Here is a 24,238-nt window from a genome sequence, read left to right as displayed (position 1 = left end):
GTCCGCGTCACCCTCTTTTTGGGGTAACTTTTGCCCCTCTGTCAGGGTGGGGCCGGGAAATCGCGGCGTCCAGGCGGGCCTCCGACCGTCGGAACGCACTCAGAACGGGAGGAAACTGAGGCCTGCACGAAGGACAGCTTCTCAAAGAGGACTAGGTGTGCGCGCTTTGCCCTGTTTTCCGGGCATCTTTTGCCTCTCTGTCAGGGTCGGGCCGGGAAATCCTGGCCTTCGGGCGGACACCCGACCATCCTAACGCTCTCTGTATGGGCAGAAACAGATCCCTGCGCGGAGGGACAGCGTCTCAAAGAGGACTATGTGTTTCCGCGTGGCCCTCTTTTTGGAGCAACTTTTGCCCCTCTGTCAGAGTGGGGCCAGGAAATCGCGGCCTCCGGAAGGACCTCCGACCTTCGGAACACCCCCAGAACAGGCCGAAACAGAGGCCTGCATGGAGGAACAGCATCTCAAAGAGGAGTAAGTGCGCGTGCATTGCCCCTTTTCGGGGCAACTTTTGCCCCTCTGTCAGGCTGGGGCCAGGAAATCGCGGCCACCGGGCGGGCCTCCGACCATCGGAACGTGCTCGGAACGGGCAGAAACAGAGGCTTGTGCGAGGAACAACTACTCAAAGAGGACTAGGTGTGTCCACGTGGCCCTTTTTTCGGGGCAACTTTTTCCCCTCTGTCAGGGTGCGGCCGGGAAAACGCGGCCTCTGGGAGGGCATCCGACCGTCGGAACGCATTCGGAATGGGTGGATACGGATGCCTGCACGGAGGGAGAGCGTCTCAAAGGGGACTAGGTGTGTCCGCGTCACCCTCTTTTCGGGGCAACTTTTTCCCCTCTGTAAGGGTGGGGCCGGTAAATCGCGGCCTTTGGGTGGGCCTCCGACCGTCGGAACGCTCTCGGAAGGGTGGGAAACAGAGGCCTGCGCGAAGGGCATTTTCTCCAAGAGCACTGGGTGCGCGCACTTCCCCTTGTTTTCGGGGCAACTTTAGCCCCACTGTCAGCGTGGGGCCGGGAATTCGCGGCCTCCGGGCGGTCCTCCGACCATCGGAACGCGGTTGGAATGGGTGGAAATGGAGGCCTGCACGGAGGGACAGTGTCTCCAAGAAGACTAGCTGGACGCGCGTCCATCTGTTTTCGGGCAAAGTTTTCCCCACTGTCAGCGTGCTGCCGGGAAATCGCCGCCTCTCGGCTGGCCGCCGACTGTTGGAACGCACTCGGAACGGGCGGAAACGGAGGTCTCCGTGGAGGGACAGCGTCTCTAAGAGGACTAGGTGAGTCCACGTCGCCCCCTTTTCGGGGCAACTTTAGCCCATCTGTCAGTGGGGTGGTGGGAAATCGCGGCCTCTGAGGAGGCCTCCGACCATCAGAACGCAATCGGAATGGGCTGAAACGGAGGTATCCGCGGAGGGACAGCATCTGAATGAGGACTAGGTGTGTCCGCGTCACCCTCTTTTTGGGGCAACTTTTTCACCCTGTCAGAGTGGGGCCGGGAAATCACGGCCTCCGGGCGTACGTCCGACCGTCGGAACGCGCTCAGAACAAGCGTAAACGGAGGTATCCGCGGAGGGACAGCTTCTCAAAGAGGACTAGGCGTGTCGCGTGGCCCTCTTTTCTGGGCAACTTTTGCCCCACTGTCAGGGTGGAACCGGGAAATCCCGGCCTCCGGGCGGGCCTCTGACCGTTGTAACGCGCACGGAATGGGCGGAAACGGATTTCCGCGCTTAGGGACAGCATCTCAAAAGGGACTAGGTGTGTCCGCGTCACCCTCTTATTGGGGAAACTTTTGGGCCTCTGTCAGGGTGGGGCCGTGAAATCACGGCCTCTGGCAGGCCTCCGACCGTCGGAACGCCCTAGGAATGGGCGGAAATGGAGACCTGCGCAGAGGGACAGCGTATACAAGAGGACAAGGTGCGCGCGCATCCCCCTGTTTTCGGGGCAACTTTTCCCCTCTGTCAGGGTGGGGCCGGGAAATCGCGGCCTCCGGGCGGACCTCCGACCATCGGAACGTGCTCGGAAAGGGCAGAAACAGAAGCCTGCGCAGAGGGACAACGTCTCAAAGGGGACTAGGTTTGTCCGCATCAACCCTTTTTGGGGAACCTTTTGGGCCTCTGTCAGGGTGGGCCCGGGAAATCGCGGCCTCTGGGCGGGCCCCCGACCGTCGTAACACGCTCGGAATGGGTGTAAACGGATTCCTGCGCGTAGGGACAGCTTCTCAAAGGGGACTAGGTGTGTCCGCGTCACCCTCTTTTCGGGGCAACTTTTGAGCCTTTGTCAAGATGGGGCCGGGAAATCGCGGCCTCTGGGGGGGGCTCCGACCATCGGAATACGCACGGAATGGGTGGAAACGGAGACATGCGCGGACGGACAGCATCTCCAAGAGGACTAGGTGCGCGCGCATCCTCCTGTTTTCGGGGCAACTTTGGCCCCACTCTCAGAATGGGGCCGGGAAATCGCGGCCTCTGGGCGGGCCTCCGACCGTCGGTACGTGCTCGGAACAGGCGGAAATGGAGGACTGTGAGAGGGAATGCGTCTCCAAGAGGACTATGTGCGCAAGCATTCCCCTGTTTTCGGGACAACTTTAGCCCCACTGTCAGCGTGGGGCCGGGAAATCTTTGCCTCCGGGTGGGCTTCCAACCATTGGAACATGCTCGGAATGGACGGAAGCGGAGGCCTGCACGGAGTGACCGCGTCTCAAAGAGAACTAGGTGTATCCACGTCTCCCTCTTTTCGGGGTAACTTTTTGCCCTCTGTCAGAGTCGGGCCGGGAAATCTTGGCCTCCGGGAGGGCCTCCGACTGTTGGAACGTGCTCAGAATGGGCGGAAGTGGAGGCCTGGGCGAGGGACAGCGTCTCAAAGAGGACTAGGTGTGTCCGCATAAACCTCTTTTCGGGGCAACTTTGGCAACACAGTCAGGGTGGGGCCAGAATATCGCGGCCTCCGGGCGGGTCTCCGACCATCGGAACATGCTTGGAATGGGCGGAAACAGAGGTGTGGGCAAGGGACAGCGTCTCAAAGAGAACTAGGTGTGTCCGCGTCACCCTCTTTTCGGGGCAACTTTTGGCCCTCTGTCAGGGTGGGGTTGGGAAATCACAGCCTCCAGGCGGGCCTCCGACCGTCGGAACGTGCTCGGAACGGGCTGAAATGGAGGCCTGCGCGAGGGACAGCATCTCAAAGAGGACTGGGTGGGTCCACGTGGCCCTCTTTTCGCATCAACTTTTGCCCCTCTGTCAGGGTGGAGCCAGGAAATCGCGGCCTCTGGGCAGGCCTCCGACCGTCGGAACGCGCCCGGAACGGCGAACACTGATTTTTGCGCGGAGGGACAGCGTCTCAAAGGGAACTAGGTGTGTCCGAGTCACCCTCTTTATGGGGCAACTGCTGGCCGTCTGTCAGGGTGGAACCCGAAAATCGCAGCCTCTGGGCGGTCCTCCTACCGTCGGAACGCGCTCGGAATGGGTGGAAACGTTGACATGCGCGGAGGGACAGCGTCTCCAGGAGGACTAGGTGCGCACGCATCCCCCTGTTTTCAGGACAACTTTAGCCCCACTGTCAGCATGGGGCCAGTATATCTCTGCATCCGGGTGGGCTTCCGACTGTCTGAACATGCTCCGAAACGGGCGTAAGCAGAGGCCGGGGCGGAGGGTCAGCGTCTCAAAGAGGACCAGGAGTATCCGCGCCACCCTGTTTTCGGGGTAACTTTTCACCCTCTGTCAGAGTGGGGCCAGGAAATCTCGGCCTCCGGGCGGGCCTCTGACCGTCGCAACGCGTTCGGAACGGGCTGAAGCGGAGACGTGGGCGGGGGACAGCATCTCAAAGAGGACTAGCTGTGTCCACGTGGCCCTCTTTTCAGGACACCTTTTGCCCCTCTGTCAGAGTGGGGCCGGGAAATTGTGGCCCCCGGGCAGGTCTCCGACTGTCGGAACGCGCTCGGAACGGGCGGAAACGGAGGCGTGCGTGGAGGAACAGCATCTCAAAGGTGACTAGGTGCGTGCATCTCCCTGTTTTCCGGGCAACTTTTGCCCCTGTTTCAGGGTGGAGCCGGGAAGTCGCGGCCTCAGGGCAGGTCTCCGACTGTCGGAACGCGCTCGGAATGGGAGGAAACGGAGGCCTGCGCGAGGCACTGCGTCTCCAAGGTAACCAGGTGTGTCCGTGTGGCCCTCTTTTCGGGGCAACTTTTGCCCCACTGTCAGGGTGGAGCCTAGAAATCCCGGCTTCCGGGCAGACCTCAGACCGTGGGAACGCGTTCGAAATGGGCAGAAACGGAGGCCTGCGTGGAAGGACAGTGTCCAAAGAGGACAAGTTGAGCTCACTTCGCCCTGTTTTCCGGGCAAATTTTGGCTCTCTGTCAGGGTGGGGCCGGGAAATTCTGGCCTTTGGGCTGGCCTCCGACAGTCGTAACGCACTCGGTATTGGCAGAAACGGAGGCCCCCACAAAGGGACAGCGTCTCCAAGGGAACTAGGTGCGCGCACATTCCCCTCTTTCGGGGAACTGTTGGGCCTCTGTTAGGGTGGGGCCGGGAAATCGCGGCCTCCGGGCGGGCCTCCGACCATCAGAACGTGCTCGGAACGGGCGGAAGCGGAGGCCTGTGCGAGGGGCAGCGTCTCAAAGAGGACTATGTGTGTAAGCGTGGCCCTCATTTCGGGGCAACATTTGGACCTCTGTCAGGGTGGGGCCGGGAAATCGCGGCCCCTGGGTGGGCCTCTGATCGTCGGAACGTGCTCGGAACTGGCGAAAATTGAGGCCTTCGCGGAGGGACAGCGTCTGAAAGAGGACTAGGTGTGTCCACGTGGCCTTCTATTCGGGGCAACTTTTGCCCCTCTGTAAGGGTGGGGCCGGTAAATCGCGGCCTCTGGGCAGGCCTCTGACCATCGCAACGCTCTCAGAACGGGCGGAAACGGAGGCCTGCACGGAGGGACAGCGTCTCCAAGAGGACTGGGTGCGTGCATTTACCCTTGTTTTCGGGGTAACTTTAGCCACAATATCAGGGTGGGGCCGGGAATTCGTGGCCTCCTGGCGGGCCTCCGACCATCGGAACGCACTCGGAACGGTGGACACGGATTCCTGCACGGAGGGACAGCGTCTCAAAGGGGACTTGGTGTGTCTGAGTCACCCTCTTTTAGGGGCAACTGCTGGCCCTCTGTCAGGGTGGAGACAGGAAATCGCTGCCTCCGGGCGGTCCTCCGACCTTCGGAACGCGCTCGGTATGCGTGGAAACGGAGGCATGCGCGGAGGGACAGCGTCTCCAAGAGGACTAAGCGCGCGCACATCCCCCCGTTTTAGGGACAACTTTAGCCCCACTGACAGTGTGGGGCCGGAAAATCGCGGCCTCCAGGCAAGCCTCCGACCGTCGGAATGCGCTCGGAACCTGTGGAAACGGAGCCCTGCGCGGAGGGACAGCGTACCCAAGAGGACAAGGTGCGCGCTCGTCCCACTGTTTTCGGGGCTACATTTGCCCCTCTGTCAGGGTGGGGCCGGGTAATCAGGGCCTCCGGGTGGGTCTCCAACAGTCAGAACCCTCTCGGAATGGGCAGAAACGGAGGCCTGCGCGGAGGGACAGCATCTCTAATAGGACTAGGTGTGTCCGCATCACCCTCTTTTTGGGGCAGCTTTTTCCCCTCTGTCAGAGTGTGGCCGGTAAATCACGGCCTCCGGGAGTACGTCCAACCGTCGGAACATGCTCAGAACAAGCGGAAATGGAGGCCTGCGCGAGGGACAGCGTCTCAAAGAGGACTGGGTGTGTCCGCGTGGCCCTCTCTTCGGAGAACCTTTTGCCCCTCTGTCAGGGTGGATGCAGGAAATCGCGGCCTCTGGGCAAGCCTCCGACCATCAGAACGCACTCGGAATGGGTGGATGCGGAGCCCTGCACGGAGGGACAGCATCTCCAAGAGTACTAGCTGGACGCGCGTCACCCTCTTTCCAGGGCAACTTTTGTCCCCCTGTCAGCGTAGGGCCAGGAAATCGCGGCCTCCGGGGGTGTCTCCGACTGTCGAAACGCGCTCGGAATGGGTGGAAACAGAGGCCTGCGCGAGGGACTGCGTCTCCAAGCGAACCAGGTGTGTCCGTGTGGCCCTCTTTACGGAGCAACTTTTGCCCCTCTGTCAGAGTGGGGCCGGGAAATCGCGGCCTCCGGGAGGGCCTCCGACCATCGGGACGCACTCAGAACAGGCACAAACGGAGAGCTGCGTGGAGGGACAGCGTCTCAAGGAGGAGTAAGTGCGCGTGCATGGCTTCTTTTCGGGGCAACTTTTGCCCCGCTGTAAGGGTGGGCCGGGAAATCGCGACCTTACGGCAGTCCTCCGACCGATGGAACGTGCTCGGAACAGGCAGAAACAGAGGCCTGTGCGGAGGGACAGCGTCTCAAAGAGGACTGGGTGTGTCCGCGTCGCCCTCATTTCGGGGCAACTTTTGCCCCTCTGACATGGTGAAGCCGGGAAATCCTGGCCTCCAGACGGGACTCCGACTGTCGGAACGCACTTGGAACGGGTGGAAACGGAGGCCTGTGCGGAGGGACATCGTCTCCAACAGGATTAGTTGCGCGCGGCGCCCTTTTTTCCGGGCAACTTATGTTTCTCTTTCAGCGTGGGGCCGGGAAATCCCGGCCGTCGGGCGGACCTCCGAACGTTGGAACGCACCCGGAAGGGGCGTTAATGGAGGCCAGCGCAGAGGGACAACGTCTCAAAGAGGACTAGGTATGTCCATGTCGCCATTTTTTCAGGCAACTTTTCAACCTCTGTCAGGGTGGGCCTGGGAAAATCGCGGCCTCCAGGCCGGCCTCCGACTGTCGGAAAGCGCTTGGAAGGGGCGGAAACGGAAGCCTGAGCGGAGGGACTGCGTCTCAAAGAGGACTAGGTGTGTCCGTGTTGCCCTTTTACAGTGAACTTTTTGCCATCTGTCAGGGTTGGGGCCGGGAAATCGCCGCCTCGGGTGGTCCTCCGACAAAAGGAATGCGCATGGAACGGGCGGAAACTGAGGCCTGCTCGGAGGGACAGCGTCTCAAAGAGGACTAAGTGCGCGCTTGGCCCTCTTTTCGAAGCAGCTTTTGCCCCTTTGTCAATCTGGGGCCGGGAGATCCCGGCCTCTGGGCGGTCCTCCGACTGTTGGAACACGCTCGGAACGTGTGGTAACGGAGGCCTGCGTGGAGGGACAGCGTCTCAAAGAGGACTAGGTGCGCGCGCATCACCCTGTTTCGGGGTTTCTTTTGCCCCTCTGTCAGGGTGGGGCCGGGAAATCGCGGCCTCCAGGCGGGACTCCGACTGTAGGATGGCGCTCGGAACGGGCATAAACGGAGGCGTCTGCAAGAAGATTAGGTGCGCGCCTTGCCCTTTTTTCCGGGCAGCTTTTGCTCCTCTGTCAGGATGGGGCCGGGAAATCGCGGCCTCCAGCAGGCCTCCGACTGTAGGAACGCGCTCGTAACTGGCGGAAGAGGAGGCCTGCGCGGAGGGACAGCTTCTCAAGGAGGACTACGTGCGCCCGTCGCCTTATTTTCGAGGCAACATTTGCCCATCTGTCACGGTGGAGCCGGGAAATACCGGCCTCCAGGAGAGCCTCCGATTGTCGGAACGAGATAGGAACGGGCAGAAACGGAGGCCTGAATGGAGGGACAGCGTCTGAAAGAGGACTAAATGTGTCTGTGTCGCCCTCTTTTCAGGCAACTTTTGGACCTCTCTCAGGGTGGGGCCGGGAAATCGCGGCCTTCGGGCGGACCTCCGACTGCAGGAAGCACTCGGAATGGGTGGAAACGGAGGCCTGCACGTAGGGACAGCGTCTCCAAAATGATTAGGTGCGTGCGCATTGCCCTGTTTTTGGGGTAACTTTTGCCCCTCTGTCATGGTGGAACTGGGAAATCCTGGGCTCTGGGCAGGCCTCCGAGCCTTGGAACGCACTCGGAACGGGTGGAAATGGAGGCTTGCGTGGAGGGATAGCGTTTCAAAGAGGACTAGCTGTGTCCGCGTCGCCCTCTTTCGGGGCAATTTTTGCCCCTCTGTCACGGTGGGGCCGGGAAATCGTGGCCTCTGTGCGGGCCTCCGACCGTCTGAACGTGCTTGAAAGCAGCGGAAAAGGAGCCCTGCGCGGTGTGAAAGCGTCTCAAAGAGGACTAGGTGCGCGCACGTCGCCCTGTTTTCGGGGTAACTTTTTCCCCTCTGTCATGGTGGAACCGGGAAATCCCGGACTCTGGCAGGCCTCCGAGCCTCGGAACGCACTTGGAACGGGCGGAAATGGAGGCCTGCGTGGAAGGACCGCGTCTCAAAGGGGAATACGTGCGCCCCTCACCCTCTTTTTGAGGCAACTTTTGCCCATCGGTCACGGTGGAGCCGGGTAATCCCGGCCTCCGGGCGAGCCTCCAATCGTCGGATCATGATCGGAAGGGCGGAAACGGAGGCCTGCGTGGAGGGACAGCATCTCAAAGAGGACTAGGTGCGCACGCAACGCCCTCTTTTCAGGCAATTTTTGCCCCTCTGTCAGGGTGTGCCAGGAAATCGTGGTCTCCGGGAGGGCCTCCGACCGTCGGAACGCACTCAGAACGGGCAGGACCGGAGGCATGCGCAGAGGGACAGGGTATTAAAGAGGACTATGTGCGCTTCGCCCTCTTTTCGAGGGAAATATTTCCCCTGAGTCATGGTAGAGCAGGGAAATCCTGGCCTCTAGAAGGTCCTCCGACCGTCGGACCGCGCCCAGAACGGGCAGAAACGGAGGTCTGCGCGTTGGGACAGCATCTCCAACAGGATTAAGTGTGCACGTCGCCCTTTTCTCTGGGCAATCTTTGCCCCTCTGTCAGGGTGGAGCCGGAAAATCGCCGCCTCCGGGCGGTCCTCCGACAAAAGGAATGCGCATGGAACGGGCGGAAACGGAGGCCTGCGCGGAGGGACAGCGTCTCAAAGAGGACTAGGTGCGCGCATCACCCTATTTTCGGGGTAACTTTTGCCTCTCTGTCAGTGTGGGCCAGGAAATCGTCGCCTCTGGGCGGGCCTCCGACCGTCGGAACATGCTCGGAACGGGCAGAAACGGAGCCCTGCGCGGAGGGACAGCGTCTCAAAGAGGACCAATTGCGCACGTCGCCCTTTTTTGTGGCAACGCTTGCCCCTCTGTCATGGTGGAGCCAGGAAATCCTGTCCTCCACACGGGCCTACGACCCTCGGAACTTGCTCGGAAGGGATGGAAACGGAGGCCTGCCTGGAGGGACAGCGGCTCCAACAGGATAAGGTGAGCACGTCGCCCTTTTTTCCGGGCAACTTTTGCCTCTCTGTCAGCGTGGGGCCTGGAAATCCCGGCCTTCAGGATTGCTGCCAACCGTCGGGACGCGCTCGGTACGGGTGGAAACGGAGGCCTGCGTGGAGGGACAGCATCTCAAAGAGGACTAGGATCCCGCACGTCGCCCTCTTTTCAGGTTAATTTTTGTCTCTCTGTCAGGGTGGAGCCGGGAAATCAGGGGCTCCGGGCGGGCCTCCGACCGTCGGAACGCGCTCGGATTGGGTGGAAACGGAGTCCTGCGCGGAGGGACAGAGTCTCAAAGAGGACTAGGTGTGTCCATGACACCCTCTTTTCAGGCAACTTTTGGCCCTCTATCATGGTGGGGCCGGGAAATCACGGCCTCTGTGCGGTCCTCCGACTGTAGGAATGCGACCGGAATGGGCAGAAATGGAGGCCTGCGCGTAGGGACAGCATCTCCAACAGGATTAGGTGCGTGCGTCGCCATTTTTTCGGGGCAACTTTTGCCCCTCTGCAAGGGTGGGGCAGGGAAATCGCAGCCTCAGGGCGGGAATCCGACCGTCGGAACTCGCTTGGAACAGGCGGAAACGGTGGCATGCGCAGAGGGAGAGCGTCTCAAAGAGGACTAAGTGCGCGTGCGTCACCTGTTTTCGGGGTAACTTTTGCCTTTCTCTCAGTGTGGGGCTGGGAAATCGCGGCATCCGGGCGGGCCTCCGACGGTCGGAACGCGCTTAGAATTTGCGGAAACGGAGGCCTGCACGGAGGGACAGCGTCTCAAAGAGGACTAAATGCATTCTTCGCCCTCCTTTCGAGGCACCTTTTGCCCCTCTGTCAGCGTGGGGCCGGAAATCCCAGCCTTCGGGCGGGCCTCCGACCGTCAGAACATGCTCCGAGCGGGCGAAAACGGAGGCCTGCGCAGAGGGAAATCGTCTCAAAGAGGACTAGGTGTTTCCGTGTCGCCCACTTTTCAGGAAACTTTTGCACCTCTGTCAGGGTGGGGCGGCGAAATCGTGGCCTCTGGGCGGGCCTCCAACTGTAGGTAGTGCTCGGGTTAGGCAGAAACGGAGGCCTGCGTGTAGGGACAGCGTCTCCAACAGGATTAGGTGCGCGCGTCGCCCTTTTTTCCGGGTAACATTTCCCTCTCTGTCAGCGTGGGGTCGGGAAAACCCAGCCTTCGGGCAGGCCTCCGACCGTCGGAACACCCTCGGTAGGGGCAGAAACGGATGCCTGCGCAGAGGGACAGCGTCTCAAAGAGGACTAGGTGCCCCTGCATTGCCCTATTTTTGGGGTACCTTTTGCTCCTCTGTCAGTGTGCGGCAGGGAAATCTCGGCCTCCGCGCGGGCCTCCGACAGTAGGAACACGCTCAGAACGGGTGGAAACGCAGGACTGCACAGAGGGACAGCGTCTCACAGAGGACTAGGCGTGCGCGTCAGCCTATTTTCAGGGTAACTTTTGCCTCTCTGTCAGCGTGTGCCCAGGAAATCATCACCTCTGGGCGGTCCTCCGACTGTAGGAACGTGCACGGAACGGGCATAAACGGAGCCCTGCGCGGAGGGACAGCGTCTCAAAGAGGACTACGTGAGGGCATCGCCCTCATTTTGAGGCAAATTTTGCCCCTCTGTCAAGGGGAAGCTGGGAAATCCTGGCCTCCAGACTGGCCTCTGACCATCGGACCATGCTCAGAACGGGCGGAAACGGAGTCCTGCACGTAGGGACTGTGTCTCTAACAGGATTAGCTGCGCGTGTCGCCCTTTTTTCTGGGCAACTTTTGCCTCTCTGTCTGCGAGGGCTGGAAAATCCCGGCCTTTGGGCGGGCCTCCGACCGTCGGAACGCGCTCGGTAGGGGCAGAAACGGATGCCTGCGCTGAGGGAGAGCGTCTCAAAGAGGACTACGTGCACGCATCCTTCTCTTTTCGAGGCTACATTTGCCCCTCTATGAGCGTGGGGCCGGGTAATCCCAGCCTCCGGGCGGGCCTCCGACCGTCCGAATGCACTTGGAAAGGGCGGAAACTGAGGCCTGCGCAGAGGGACGGCGTCTCAAAGAGGACTACGTGCACGTGCCGTCTCTTTGCGAGGCAACATTTGCCCCTTTGTCAGCATGGGGCCGGGATATCCCGGCCTCCGGCAGACCTCCGACCGTCGGAACGTGCTCAAAACGGGTGGAAACGGAGGCCTGCGTGGACGGACAGCATCTCCAGCAGGATTAGGTGCACGCGTCGCCCTTTTTTCCGGGCAAATTTTGCCCTTCTGTCAGGGTAGGGCCGGGAAATCGCGGCCTCTGGGCCGGCTTCCAACAGTAGGTTCGTGCTCAGAAGGGGCAGAAACGGAGGCCTGCGCTGAGGGAGAGCGTCTCAAAGAGGACTACGTGCACGCATCCTTCTCTTTTCGAGGCTACTTTTGCCCCTCTGTCACGGTGAAGCCAGGAAATCCTGGTCTCCAGACGGGCCTACGACCGTCAGAACTCGCTCGGAAGGGGCGTAAAGGAAGGCCTGTGCGTAGGGACAACATCTCCAACAGGATTAGTTGCGCGCGTCGCCCTTTTTTCCCAGCAACTTTTGCCTCTCTGTCAGTGTGGGGCTGGAAATCCTGGCCTTCGGGCGGGCGTCCGACTGTCGGAACGCAATCGGTATGGGCAGAAATGGAGCCCTGCGTGGAGGGACACCGTCTCAAAGAGGACTAGGTGTGTCCGCGTCACCCTCCTTTCGGGGAAACTTTTGCCCATCTTTCATGGTGGAGCCGGGAAATCCCAGCCTTCGGGCGAGACTCCGATCGTCGGAACGCACTCGGAACAGGTGGAAACGGATCCCTGCATTCAGGGACAGAGTCTCAAAGAGGACTAGGTATGTCCGTGTCGCCCTCTTTTCCCGCAACTTTTGGCCCTCTGTCAGGGTGGGGTCTGGAAATTACGGCCTCTGGGCGGGCTTCTGAATGTAGGAACGCACTCGGAACAGGCAGAAATGGAGGCCTGCGCAGGGGGACAACCTCTCAAAAAAATCTATGTGCGGGCGTCGCCCTATTTTCAAGGTAACTTTTGCCCCTCTGTCACGGTGGAGCCGGGAAATCCTGGTCTCCAGACGGGCCTACGACCGTCGGAACGCGCTCGGAAGGGGCGTAAAGGAAGGCCTGTGCGTAGGGACAACATCTCCAACAGGATTAGTTGCGCGCGTCGCCCTTTTTTCCCAGCAACTTTTGCCTCTCTGTCAGTGTGGGGCTGGAAATCCTGGCCTTCGGGCGGGCGTCCGACTGTCGGAACGCAATCGGTATGGGCAGAAATGGAGCCCTGCGTGGAGGGACACCGTCTCAAAGAGGACTAGGTGTGTCCGCGTCACCCTCCTTTCGGGGAAACTTTTGCCCATCTTTCATGGTGGAGCCGGGAAATCCCAGCCTTCGGGCGAGACTCCGATCGTCGGAACGCACTCGGAACAGGTGGAAACGGATCCCTGCATTCAGGGACAGAGTCTCAAAGAGGACTAGGTATGTCCGTGTCGCCCTCTTTTCCCGCAACTTTTGGCCCTCTGTCAGGGTGGGGTCTGGAAATTACGGCCTCTGGGCGGGCTTCTGAATGTAGGAACGCACTCGGAACAGGCAGAAATGGAGGCCTGCGCAGGGGGACAACCTCTCAAAAAAATCTATGTGCGGGCGTCGCCCTATTTTCAAGGTAACTTTTGCCCCTCTGTCACGGTGGAGCCGGGAAATACTGGTCTCCAGACGGGCCTACGACCGTCGGAACGCGCTCGGAAGGGGCGGAAACGCAGTCCTGCATGGAGGGACAGCGTCTCAAAGAGGACTATGTGCGCGCGCGTCGCCATTTTTTGGGGTAACTTTTGCCCCTCTCTCATTGTGGTGCTGGGAAATCCCGGTCCCCGGGCCGACCTCTGAACATCCCAATGCGCTCGGAACAGGAGGAAACAGATGCCTGCGTGGAGGGACAGCATCTACAACAGGATTAGTGCGCACGTCGCCCTTTTTTTCGGGCAACTTTTGCACCACTGTCAGGGTGGGGCCAGGAAATCCTAGCCTCCGGGCGGGCCTCCGACCGTTGGAACGCGCTTGGAACTGGGGGAAACGGAGGCCTGTGCGGAAGGATAGCGTCTCAAAGAGGACTAGGTGCGCTTTTGTCGCCCTGTTTCGTGGTACCTTTTGCCCCTCTATCAGGGTGGGGAAGGGAAATCGTGGCCGCCGGTCGGTCCTCCGACTGTAGGACCGTGCTCGGAAGGGGCGGAAACGGACGCCTGCGCGGAGGGACAGCGTCTCAAAGAGGACTAGGTGCGCACATGTCGCTCTCTTTTGGAAGTAACTTTTGCCCATCTGTCACGGTGGACCCGGGAAATCCCGGCCTCCGGGCGAGCCTCCGATCGTCGGAACGCGATCGGAACAGGTGGAAATGGAGGCATGCGCGGAGGGACAGCGCCTCCAAGAGGAATAGGTGTGTCCGTGTTTCCCTCTTTTCAGGCAACTTTTGGCCCTCTGTCATGGTGGAACCAGGAAATCCTGGCCTCCAGATGGGCCACCAACCGTCGGAAAGAGCTCGGTACGGGAAGAAACGGAGGCCTGCGTAGAGGGACAGTGCCTCAAACAGGACTAGGTGAGCTCGCGTCACCCTGTTTTCAGGGTAACTTTTGTCCCTCTGTCAGGGTGGAACCGGGAAATCCCGGGATCCGGGCGGGCCTCTGACCGTCGGAACGCGCTCGGAACGGGAGAAAAAGGGGGACAGCGTCTCAAAGAAGACTAGGTGCACGCGCGTGGCCCTGTTTTCGGGGTAACTGTTGTGGAGCGATTTTACAGACGTGACCAGAGACTGGTTGGAATTACCGAGAGATTTATTTACCTGCTGGCAGGGACCATGCACTCGTGAGAGTGTGGTACCGGGCACACGAATGCAGTTAATTTTATACTCTTTTACAGCTATGCAGGTGCATGAATGACAGCGGACAATGGGGAACCCCCCTGAGTTACATTTGCACATTTTGCACCTTTCCCATGCTAAGGCAAGCAAGCGAGGTTTCAAGGGCGTGACGCTGGCGGTTATGCTTGAGCGTGGTCTGCTTTGTTCTCATCCTTGCGTAGCGTGCACATTCGTTGCGGGTTCCTGTTCTTGTTCATGCGAACAGGACACCCTGATCATGCTTTCTTTTACCCGTGACGAGGCATGCCCTGGCTGCATGTTTGATTATAAGGGGGGTTACCACATTCCCTACTGGTCTTCTTGGGGAATCGAATCATCGAGTCAGCGAGCTGCTAACGGATGCTGCTTTCAGCCCACACCCTGGCTCTGGTCTGAAGTGCCAGTATTCTCACAGCGTCAATGCGCTGCTTGACAAGGCGGGTAATCCAACGGAGCAGGAGGGGGCCAAAAGCACAGAAAAATAACAACCCTAAAAAGGGTCCTGCAAGGGAAGAGAGCAGGCTGGTCGACCAGGGGGACCAGTTGAAGAGGCGCTGATACCAGTTGGAACCCTCCTTGCGGCGCCTTTCCCCGTCCTCCAGGCGGGCTTTGACTAAGTCTAGGCTGTTACGGATGATGCCTGAGTGATTTGCATAGAAGCAGCACTTCTCATCCAAGGCAGCACATAAACTGCCTTGTTTTAGCAAAAGTAAATCTAATCCCCTCCTGTTTTGGAGGGCCACCTCGGTGAGGGAGTCAAGGGATTCCTCTAAAAATTTGATGGAGCCGTGAAGCTCTTGCAAGTCTTTATTGACTTGTTCAGAGAGGTGGAGTATGTCCTGGCTGCCTTTTATCAAAGCTCCAGCCCCGACAGCCGCGGAGCCTGCGATGCCCAGCCCAGTTAAAAGAGGAGCTAGGAGAGGTACAGCGCGCCGGACATGTGAGTCCAGGGAAGCAGCCGCGGGGTTCATCTCTCCATTGGCGAGAAAAACCTTCGGGAGTACTATAGTCAGAATACAAAGATCCGGCTGGGGAGCTTGCGCAGCCGCAGGACTGCGGGGGGTTAGAAAAAGGGTGGAGGAAATGCACGGGGTGAGGCCGGATCGGCAAGCGAAAAGAGTCCCATTCGGGGCTGCCAGGAGGTAGGGGTGGGCTGTGGGGGTGAGGAGCAAGGTGGCCGCACATCGTGGATCCTTGCGGGGTCCACCGGGGCCCGTGACACAGGTTCCTTGACCTGAGAACTCTTCTAATGTTATAGAGGGGTGGTATACTACTCCCATAATTTTCCGAGTAGGAGATATTAGCAAAGTTGGAAAAAGAGACATTCACTCCTACTCCATTATAAAAAGGTGGCTGGGGACTCAGGCATAACCAACATGTCTCGGTAATGTTTGGGTTGGTTCCGTTGAGGACTGCAAAAACTGCGCTCACTAATGCAACTGAGCGGCTGGATGATGGTCGACTAGCAGCCCGGGCTGGAGCACGATGTGTGTGAGGGTCAGGGATGCGCTGAGTGGGGGCGGGGGGCTCTATCTGAGGGTGAAGGAGGGCCTGGTTGGGTCCCACCGGGCCCCAAGGTCGTGAGATAACCCGTTTCCGAATCGTGAGAAGTATGCCCGGATCCGGACCATACAGATTCAAGCGCAGGCCCCAGGTTTTACCTTTTACCCAAGAATCTTCTCCGCCTCGCTTGATCTTGAGGCTCAGGGGGTTTTGTCTGCCGGTCCCCGCCTGACCGGCCGGCACCCTTTTCACTGCGAGCCATGGATCCCTATTTTGGCCTTCCAACCAGGTAGCGAAAGTCTCGCAATCCCATCGTGCGCAGTAGAAGTTGGGCGCGTCACCGCAATCGGAGCTCCCATCCGATGGACAGCCATAATATTCCTTCTCCGACAGTCCCCTTTCCCAGATATCACTTCCGCATCCAAAACCCCAGATGCCTGGCTTGGCCCATCAGGGCGGAAGGAGTTGGCAGAGGTCTATGCGGAAGTCCGGGGAGGTATCGTGGGTGTGAGTCAGGACGGTCGCTACTGGTGGGGAGGTCTGCCAATCAGTCTGCAATGTCCATTCCATGGTGAGTGGCTGGTGTGGGTTTGGGAGGGGACAGCCTACTGGGCGGGTGAGAAGAATCAGGAGGGCTGCTGGGAAGAGGGGGGGGAGACTCTTTTTAACTTGACTCGCAGAGGATCTCCGGTTTGATGTACCGTCCATTGTTCCAAGAGGGCCGGCGAGGCAGGCTTTATCTGTGTTACGTGGAACCAGTGGGGTTTTTCGGCCAGTCTAACCGCCGTGGGAGTGGAGAGGATCACCTGGAAGGGTCCTAGCCACCGGGCACTTAGGGTGACAGGGTGAAAGTTCTTTAGCCAGACCCAATCTCCCGGGTTTACGCGTGGGGGAGGGTCGGGCGCGGGGTCCGGAGCCTTAGCAGTCCCGCCTTTGTTGGACTGAACCTGTCGGCGAATATCGTGCCGGACGCGATCGAGGGCCTGCAAGGACTCAAGCAAGTTGTGGTTAGACAACTCGGTGCGCGTCTCCTCTGCCAGGCGGGGTAGCAGGGGAGGCGCTTGCCCGAACATGATTTCGAAGGGGGTGAAACCGTCCTTATAAGGGGAGCATCGCGTGCGTAGGAGGGCAAACGGAAGGAGGTCTGTCCAGGGGCCGCCAACTTCAAGAGTGTATTTTGTTAAGGTTTCCTTTAGCGTTCTATTCATCCTCTCTACCTGTCCTGAGCTCTGCGGCCTATACACACAATGCAGTTTCCAATCAATCCCCAGAGCTTTGGCTACCAATTTGGAAGTTTGGGCGATGAACGCCGGACCATTATCTGAACCTAGAGCTAGGGGTACCCCGAATCTTGGTAGAATTTGATGCAGGAGAGTCCGGGCCACAATCAGGGCTGTCTCTCCCTTCGTTGGGAACGCTTCCACCCACCCGGAATGGGTGTCGATGAAGACCAGTAAATAGCGGTACCTACCTCGGGTGGGTTTTACCTCAGTGAAGTCTATTTCCCAGTGTTCTCCCGGCTGGGATCCACAATGGTGGACGCCCGGGGTGGTGGGAGGCCGGCTGGGGCCAGCGTTAACTTGCGCGCAGGAGGCGCACCCGGAGGTTATGGACTAGGCCAGAGCTGAAAGTCCGGGCAGGTAGAAATGAGGTCTAAATAGCTGACAGAGTCGGGCCGTTCCCAAGTGTGTGGCTCGATGGGTCTGTAGAAGAAGATCTCGTCCAAGTGCTTGGGGGAGAAAGATTCTTCCATAGGGATGCTTCAGCCATCCCGTCTCAGTCTCAGAGCACCGCAATTCCTTGCCCCTCTCGATATCCTCCTTCGAGTAGGTCGGTCGGTCTGGGAGAGCCCGGGGCAGCATCTGAACCGGGAGAATTTCGAGGGGCCCTACTGGTCTCGGGGCGGCCTCCTTTGCGGTTCTATCAGCGAAGTTATTTCCCTCCGAGACCGCCGAGCCGTCCCGTTGATGCCCAGGGCAATGGCTTATAGCTATTCGTTCAGGCAGCCAGAGGGCTTCTAAGAGAGACATAATCTCGTTTGCATGCTTAATGTCCTTCCCTCCAGAGGTTAGCAGCCCTCGTTCCTTATACAATGCTCCATGGACATGAGCCGTGGCGAAAGCGTATCGGCTGTCCGTATAAATGTTGAGAGCTTTTCCCTTCCCCCATCGGAGTGCCTGTGTCAGGGCGACAAGTTCTGCCTTTTGTGCTGAGGTGCCATGCCTCAGAGCCTGTGCCCATATTACCTCAGAGCTGGTGACCACTGCTGCTCCCGCAAAGCGATTCCCGTCCTTGACGAAACTGCTCCCGTCTGTAAACAAATTGAGGGCTGGCTGCCCTAGCGGGACGTCCGTCAGGTCTGATCTGGTGCCGGTCAGGGAGTCGAGGATCTCAGCACAATCATGTGTGGGACTCTCGTGTTGATCGTCTGGTAGTAGGGTCCCCGGATTAAGGACCGCTGCCCTGGAAAAAGTGACCCGCAGGGGGTCCAATAAAAGTACCTGGTATTGAGTCACTCGGGCATTGGAGATCCATCGATCCGGTGGACTTCGGAGGAGGGTTTCCACGGCGAGCGCCCCAATGACTTGGAGGTCCTGGCCCAGTGTCAGTTTCTTGACCTCTTTCACCAGCACCGCTGTCGCGGCAATTGCTCTCATGCAAGTGGGCCACCCTGCCGCCACTGGGTCTAGTCGATTTGACAAATACGCAACCGGCTGCCTCCATGGGCCTAAGGTCTGGGTTAGAACTCCTTTTGCTATACCTCAAGCCTCAGCCACAAAAAGTTCGAAGGTTTTCTTAAGATCGGGTAGGGCCAGAGCGGGGGCCGTGGTAATAGCCTTTTTAAGATCCTGAAACACCGATTGCTCAACCTCAGTCCACATTAGGGAGTCACCCTTTCCTCCCGTGCTGGTGTAGAGGGGTTTCGCTATCTCGGCAAAGCCGGGGATCCACAGCCGGCAGTACCCTACCGTGCCCAGGAATTCTCTGACTTGTCGTTTAGTCGTGGGCGTGGGAATATTCTGGATTGCTCGGACTCGGCTGGCTGACAGTGTCCGCTTTCCCCCGCTAAGATCGTATCCCAAATAAGTCACCCTCTGACTGCAGTTCTGTGCCTTCTTTATTGAAACCCGATATCCCATGGAGCCCAGGGCGGCCAGGAGGTCTCTAGTCGCCTGCAGGCATGCAGGCGCGGACTCTGCCGCCAAGAGCAAGTCATCCACATATTGCAAAAGGGTAACCTCGGAATGGTTTTCCCAAAAAGGGGAAAGGTCTCTACTTAGAGCTTCATCAAAGAGGGTAGGGGAGTTCTTAAACCCCTGCGGCAGCCTGGTCCACGTAAGTTGACCCAAGAACCCCTGGTCCAGATCCGTCCACTCAAAGGCAAAGAGAGGCTGGCTCACCGGGGCCAGCGGTATGCAAAAGAAGGCGTCTTTTAAGTCCAAGACTGAGTACCATTCCCGATCTGGTGGCAGCTGGCTGAGTAGTGTGTAAGGGTTTGGGACAGTTGGGTGGACAGTCTCTACCAGGGCGTTTACCTCACGTAAGTCCTGAACTGGCCGGTAGTCTTCGGTGCCGGGCTTTTTGACCGGTAACAACGGGGTGTTCCATGGTGACCTGCAGGGTACTAAAATTCCTGCTTCCAACAGCCTCTGTATATGCTTACGTATTCCTATCTTCGCCCTGGCTGGAATGGGGTATTGGGGTTTCCGGAATGGGGTAGCCGAACTACTGACCTGTACCACGACGGGTGGCTGATGAGCCGCCAGACCAGGAGGGTTGTTTTCGGCCCAAACTCCTTGAACTTCTTTTTGGAGTTCTTTTAAAGCCTCAGAAGGGCTTTCTGGCACCTGACTTTCGAAGAAGAGATACTCGTCTTGCAAGGGCACAGTGAGCAGAAGGGCAGCAGGCTGCGGAGACCCTAGGCTGAGGTGGGTGCCGTGCTCTTGGAACGACACCGAGGCCCGCAGTTTCCTTAAGAGGTCTCGCCTCAGGAGGGGGAAGGGGCATTCGGGGATCGCCAAGAATGAATGAGTTATAGTCCCTTTTCCCAGATCAGTCACTCGAGCTGAAGTCCAAGGGTACGCCCTGGGTCGTCCCGTTGCCCCTATGATCTGAGTCTTTTCTTCAGTAAGACGGCCAACCCCCTCCCGGAGAACCGAGTGGGCTGCCCCGGTATCTACCAGGAAGGTAGTCAGGCGGTCCCCCACAGTTAAGGTTACCAAGGGCTCTTGGGGGCCTAAATTGACAGAGCCCTGGCCCCTTCAGTCTTCCTCAAGGGTGAGGAGACTCTTTTCTTTTTGGTTCATTTTCTTCTTGTGGGGGACACTCGCTTTTCCAGTGGCCCCTCTCCTTGCAGTAGGCGCATTGATCTTTTTCTAGGCGGGGGCGACCCCCCTTCCGAGGAGCCCCCCGATTCCTATCGCTAGTTTCCTGCATGGTCGCCAAGACGACTTTGGTTAATTTCTTCGTGCCTGCAACTTCTGGATCCTCACGATTATTAAAAACCTTCTGAGCTATCTCAACTAGTTCACTGAGGTTTTTCCCTTCGAACCTGTCTAGCTTTTGAATCTTTTTCCTAATGTCTGGTGCTGATTGTGTAACAAAGGCTATGTTAATTGCCCGCGCGTTTTCAGGCGCTCGTGGGTCTATAGGTGTGTATTGCCTATATGCCTCAAGTAGGCGTTCCAAGAAAGCTGCGGGGGATTCCCGGGGGCTCTGAACTATCTCACTTACTTTAGACAAATTAGTCGGTTTCCGCGCTGCGCCACGGAGGCCCTGGAGAAGAAGTTGGCGGTACCGGGTCAGAGCTCCCTCCCCAGCAACCGTATTCGGATCACAGTTGGGTCGTTGGGCTGGGAGGCTCGTTTCCAGAATAACCGGGTCAGTGGTGGGTTGACCACCTGTGCCAAAAATCTGCTTCCGAGCCTCGAGGTGAATCCGATCGCGCTCCTCGGAAGTAAAAAGAACCTGCAAGAGTTGCTGGCAGTCGTCCCAAGTAGGGCGGTTGGTGTGAAAAATCATCTCTAACAACGAGATTAAACCTTGAGGTTTTTCAGAGAAAGGAGGATTCTGTAGCTTCCAGTTATACAGGTCACTTGTGGAGAAAGGGACATAAACCATGAATGGGCGTCCCGTCCCCTGTGCGGGGGCAAGCTCCCGGAGGGGCAATAGAGTGGCGGGCTCAGGGCCGGGATCGGGGGAGGCCGACGACACCCGTCTGTCCCCGTGGCCAGAGGATGGCAAGGGCAGAGTAGACTTCGGAGGGACAGATGGGCGGAGGCCATATGGAAGTCCACTCCGCGTTCGGGCCGGGCTGGGGGTAGTGTGGGGCAGGCTCCCGGAAGCCTGGGAACTCGGGGCATAGGGCGTTGGTTGTGTCCAAGTGTCCAGGGTATCTTCCGGCCCCGTAGGATCATCCGTGAGGATGCGGGGTTTCGTGGATGGGGTGAGGGGCAACCTGACGCAGGGTTCTCCTCCCTTTTTCACCGTAAGGAGAGAAGGGCATGTGGATCCTGGGAGTTTCCGTTGACATCGTTTAATGTAACCGGGTTTCGCCTTCGCGATGTCCAGCCATGTTTCTATATACGGAATCTGATCTGGGTGTCCGGGATTCCCAAGGATCACAGCCTCAACGTTCCTAATCAAGATCAAATCAAAAGAGCCCACTGCAGGCCATCCTACATCAAAAGTGGTCCACTCTAATTCACAAAGGGTCCGGAGGGTTCCTGGCTTGACGGGGACCCCGAATCCTGAAGCCCTTTTAAAGAAATCAGAAAAGTTATTCAGAAGACATTGCAGGGGGGTGGTCGGGACAGACTGGCCCTGCCCCATTTTCCAGTCCTGAGGAAAAAGATTACTCAAGTGACAGACCAATAGAACAGACGACAAACATCAACAAGACAGACAATACAGACAATAGACGGCAACAAGACAGACAAGACGGACGATCTAAACAGATGCACAACCTAAACAGGAACTGAGGCCGGAAGCGACGTCTCGCCCCCGACCGGGAAGTAGCCTTTGCACTGCGTCCAGCAGGCTTTTCTTTCCAATACCGGATCTGCAGATATTCAGAACAGATGGCGGGTAACCGCCGTGCGCACTTACCGGTAATTTCTCTCTCGGCCAGTCAGACGTCCCACCGACCCGGGGTAGAGGCACAAGATGCTCGTTCCCGGTGTCGGGGAGGCAAGACCGGTGGTCTCTAATCTCGCTGGGGCCTCCAAATGTTGTGGAGCGATTTTACAGATGAGACGAGACTGGTTGGAATTACCGAGAGATTTATTTACCTGCCAGAAGGGACCATGCACTCGTGAGAGTGTGGTACCGGGCACACGAATGCAGCTAATTTTATACTCTTTTACAGCTATGCAGGTGCATGAATGACAGCGGACAATGGGGAACCCCCCTGAGTTACATTTGCACATTTTGCACCTTTCCCATGCTAAGGCAAGCAAGCGAGGTTACAAGGGCGTGACGCTGGCGGTTATGCTTGAGCGTGGTCTGCTTTGTACTCATCCTTGCGTAGTGTGCACATTCGTTGCAGGTTCCTGTTCTTGCTCACGTGAACAGGACACCCTGATTATGCTTTCTTTATTCGTGACGAGGCATGCCCTGGCTGCATGTTTGATTATAAGGGGGGTTACCACAGTAACTTCTGTCCCTCTGTCAGGGTGGGGCCGGGAAATCGCGGCCTCCGGGCGGGCCTCTGACCGTTGGAACGTGCTCGGTATGGGCAGAAACGGAGGCCTGCCTGGAGGGACACCATCTCAAAGAGAACCAGGTTTGTCCGCGTCGCCCCCTTTTCGGGGAAACTTTTGCCCCTCTGTCAGGGTGGGGCCGGGAAATCGCGGCCTCCAGGTGGGACTCCGACAGCCGGAATGCGCATAGAACTGGCAGAAATGGAGGCCTGCGCAGAGGGAAAGCGTCTCAAATAGGACAAGGTGAGCGCGCGTTGCCCTGTTTTCAGGGTAACATTTGCCCCTCTGTCAGGGTGCAGCCGGGAAATTCCAGGCTCCGGGCAGGCCTCCGACCAGCGGAGCGCGCTCAGAACGGGCGGAAACGGACCTCTGCTCAGAGAGACAGCATCTCAAAGAGGACTAGGTGCGCGCGTCGCCCTCTTTTCGAGGCAACATTTCCCCCTCTGTCACGGTGGAGCCGGGAAATCCTGGCCTCCAGACGGGCCTCCGACCGTCGGACCACATTCAGAACGGGCGGAAGCGGTGGCCTGCGTGGAGGGACAGCGTCTCAAAGAGGAGTAGGTGTGTCCGTGTTGCCCTCTTTTCAGGCAACTTTTGCCCATCTGTCATTGTGGGCAGGGAAATCGCGGCTTCCGGGCGTTCCTCCGAAAGTTGGAACGCTCTCAGAATGGGCGGAAACACAGGCCTGCGCTAGGGACAAAGTGTCAAGGAGGACTAGGTGTGCTCACGTCACCCTGTTTTCCTGGGAACTTTTGCCCCTCTGTCAGGGTAGGGCCGGGAAATCGCGGCATCCAGGCGGGCCTCCAAAAGCCGGAATGCGCATACAACTGGCGAAAACGGAGGCCTGCGCAGAGGGACAGCGTCTCAAAGAAGACAATGTTCGCGCGCGTCGCCCTGTTTTCAGGTTAAATTTTGCCCCTCTGTCAGGGTGCAGCCGGGAAATCCAAGGCTCCGGGCAGGCCTCCGACCGTCAGAGCACGCTCGGAATGCACGGAAACGGACCTCTGCTCGGAGGGACAGCATCTGAAACAGGAGTAGGTGCGCGCGTCGCCCTCTTTTCAGGCAACTTTTGCCCCTATGTCAGGGTGGGGCCGGGAAATAGTGGCCTCCAGGTGTGCCTCCGACTGTAGGAAGCGCTCGGGACCAGCAGAAACGGAGGCCTGCGCGGAGTTCAAATGTCTGAAAGAGGACTACATGCGCGCATCACCCTCTTTTCGAAGCAACTTTTGCCCCTCTGTCAGGGTGGGGCCGGGAAATTCCGGCCTTCAGGTGGGCCTCCGACTGTTGGAACGTGCTCGGAATGGGCGGAAACGGAGACCTGGGCAGAGGAACAGTGTCCAAAAGAGTACTATGTGTCCGTGTCACCCTCTTTTCAGGAAACTTTTGGCCCTCTGTCAGGGTAGGGCCGGGAAATCGCGGCCTCCGGGTGGACCTCCGACCGTCCCGATGTGCTCGGAACGGGCGGAAAAAGTAGCCTGCGTGGAGGGACAGCGTCTACAACAGGATTAGGTGCGTGTGTCACCCTTTCTTCCGGGCAACTTTTGCCCCTTAGTGAGGGTGGGGCCGGGAAATCCTTGCCTTCGTGCGGGCATCCGACCGTCGGAACGCGCTCGGAAGGGGGGGAAATGGAGGCCTGAGCGGAGGGACAGCGTATAAATGAACACTAGGTTCGCGCACGTTGCCCTGTTTTCGGGGGTACTTTTGCCCCACTGTCAGGGTGGGGCTGGGAAATCACGGCTGCTGGGCGGGCCTCCGACCATTGAAACGCGTTTGGAAAGGGCGGAAATGGAGTCCTGCGCGGAGGGACAGCGTCTCAAAGAGGATTAGGTGTGTCCGTGTCGACCTCTTTTCAAGGCAACTTTTGCCCCTCTGTCAGCGTGGGGCCGGGAAATCCCGGACTTTGGGCGGGCCTTGTACCGTCAGAATGCGCTCAGAACGGGTGG

The 24,238-nt window shown here is 58.6% G+C and overlaps 1 protein-coding gene across 1 annotated transcript; it reads right to left on the bottom strand.

Annotated features, from left to right (window-relative positions):
* Positions 1–16,611: 16,611 nt before the first annotated feature.
* Positions 16,612–21,352, bottom strand: LOC123021456 (the record flags this gene model as incomplete). The annotated part of the gene is given in 2 exon segments (XM_044426174.1): positions 16,612–19,913; positions 19,915–21,352. Coding segments are annotated over 2 exon segments (4,740 nt in total), but the record flags the coding sequence as incomplete, so codon positions are not given.
* Between the last annotated feature and the right edge of the window lie 2,886 nt (positions 21,353–24,238).

Source organism: Varanus komodoensis, unplaced genomic scaffold (genome assembly GCF_004798865.1).
Source record: "Varanus komodoensis strain SLA01 unplaced genomic scaffold, ASM479886v1 scaffold163, whole genome shotgun sequence".
Taxonomy (NCBI): domain Eukaryota; kingdom Metazoa; phylum Chordata; class Lepidosauria; order Squamata; family Varanidae; genus Varanus; species Varanus komodoensis.
The sequence above is the reverse complement of the archived record's forward strand: the minus strand, read 5'-3'. Positions and strand labels throughout refer to the sequence as shown.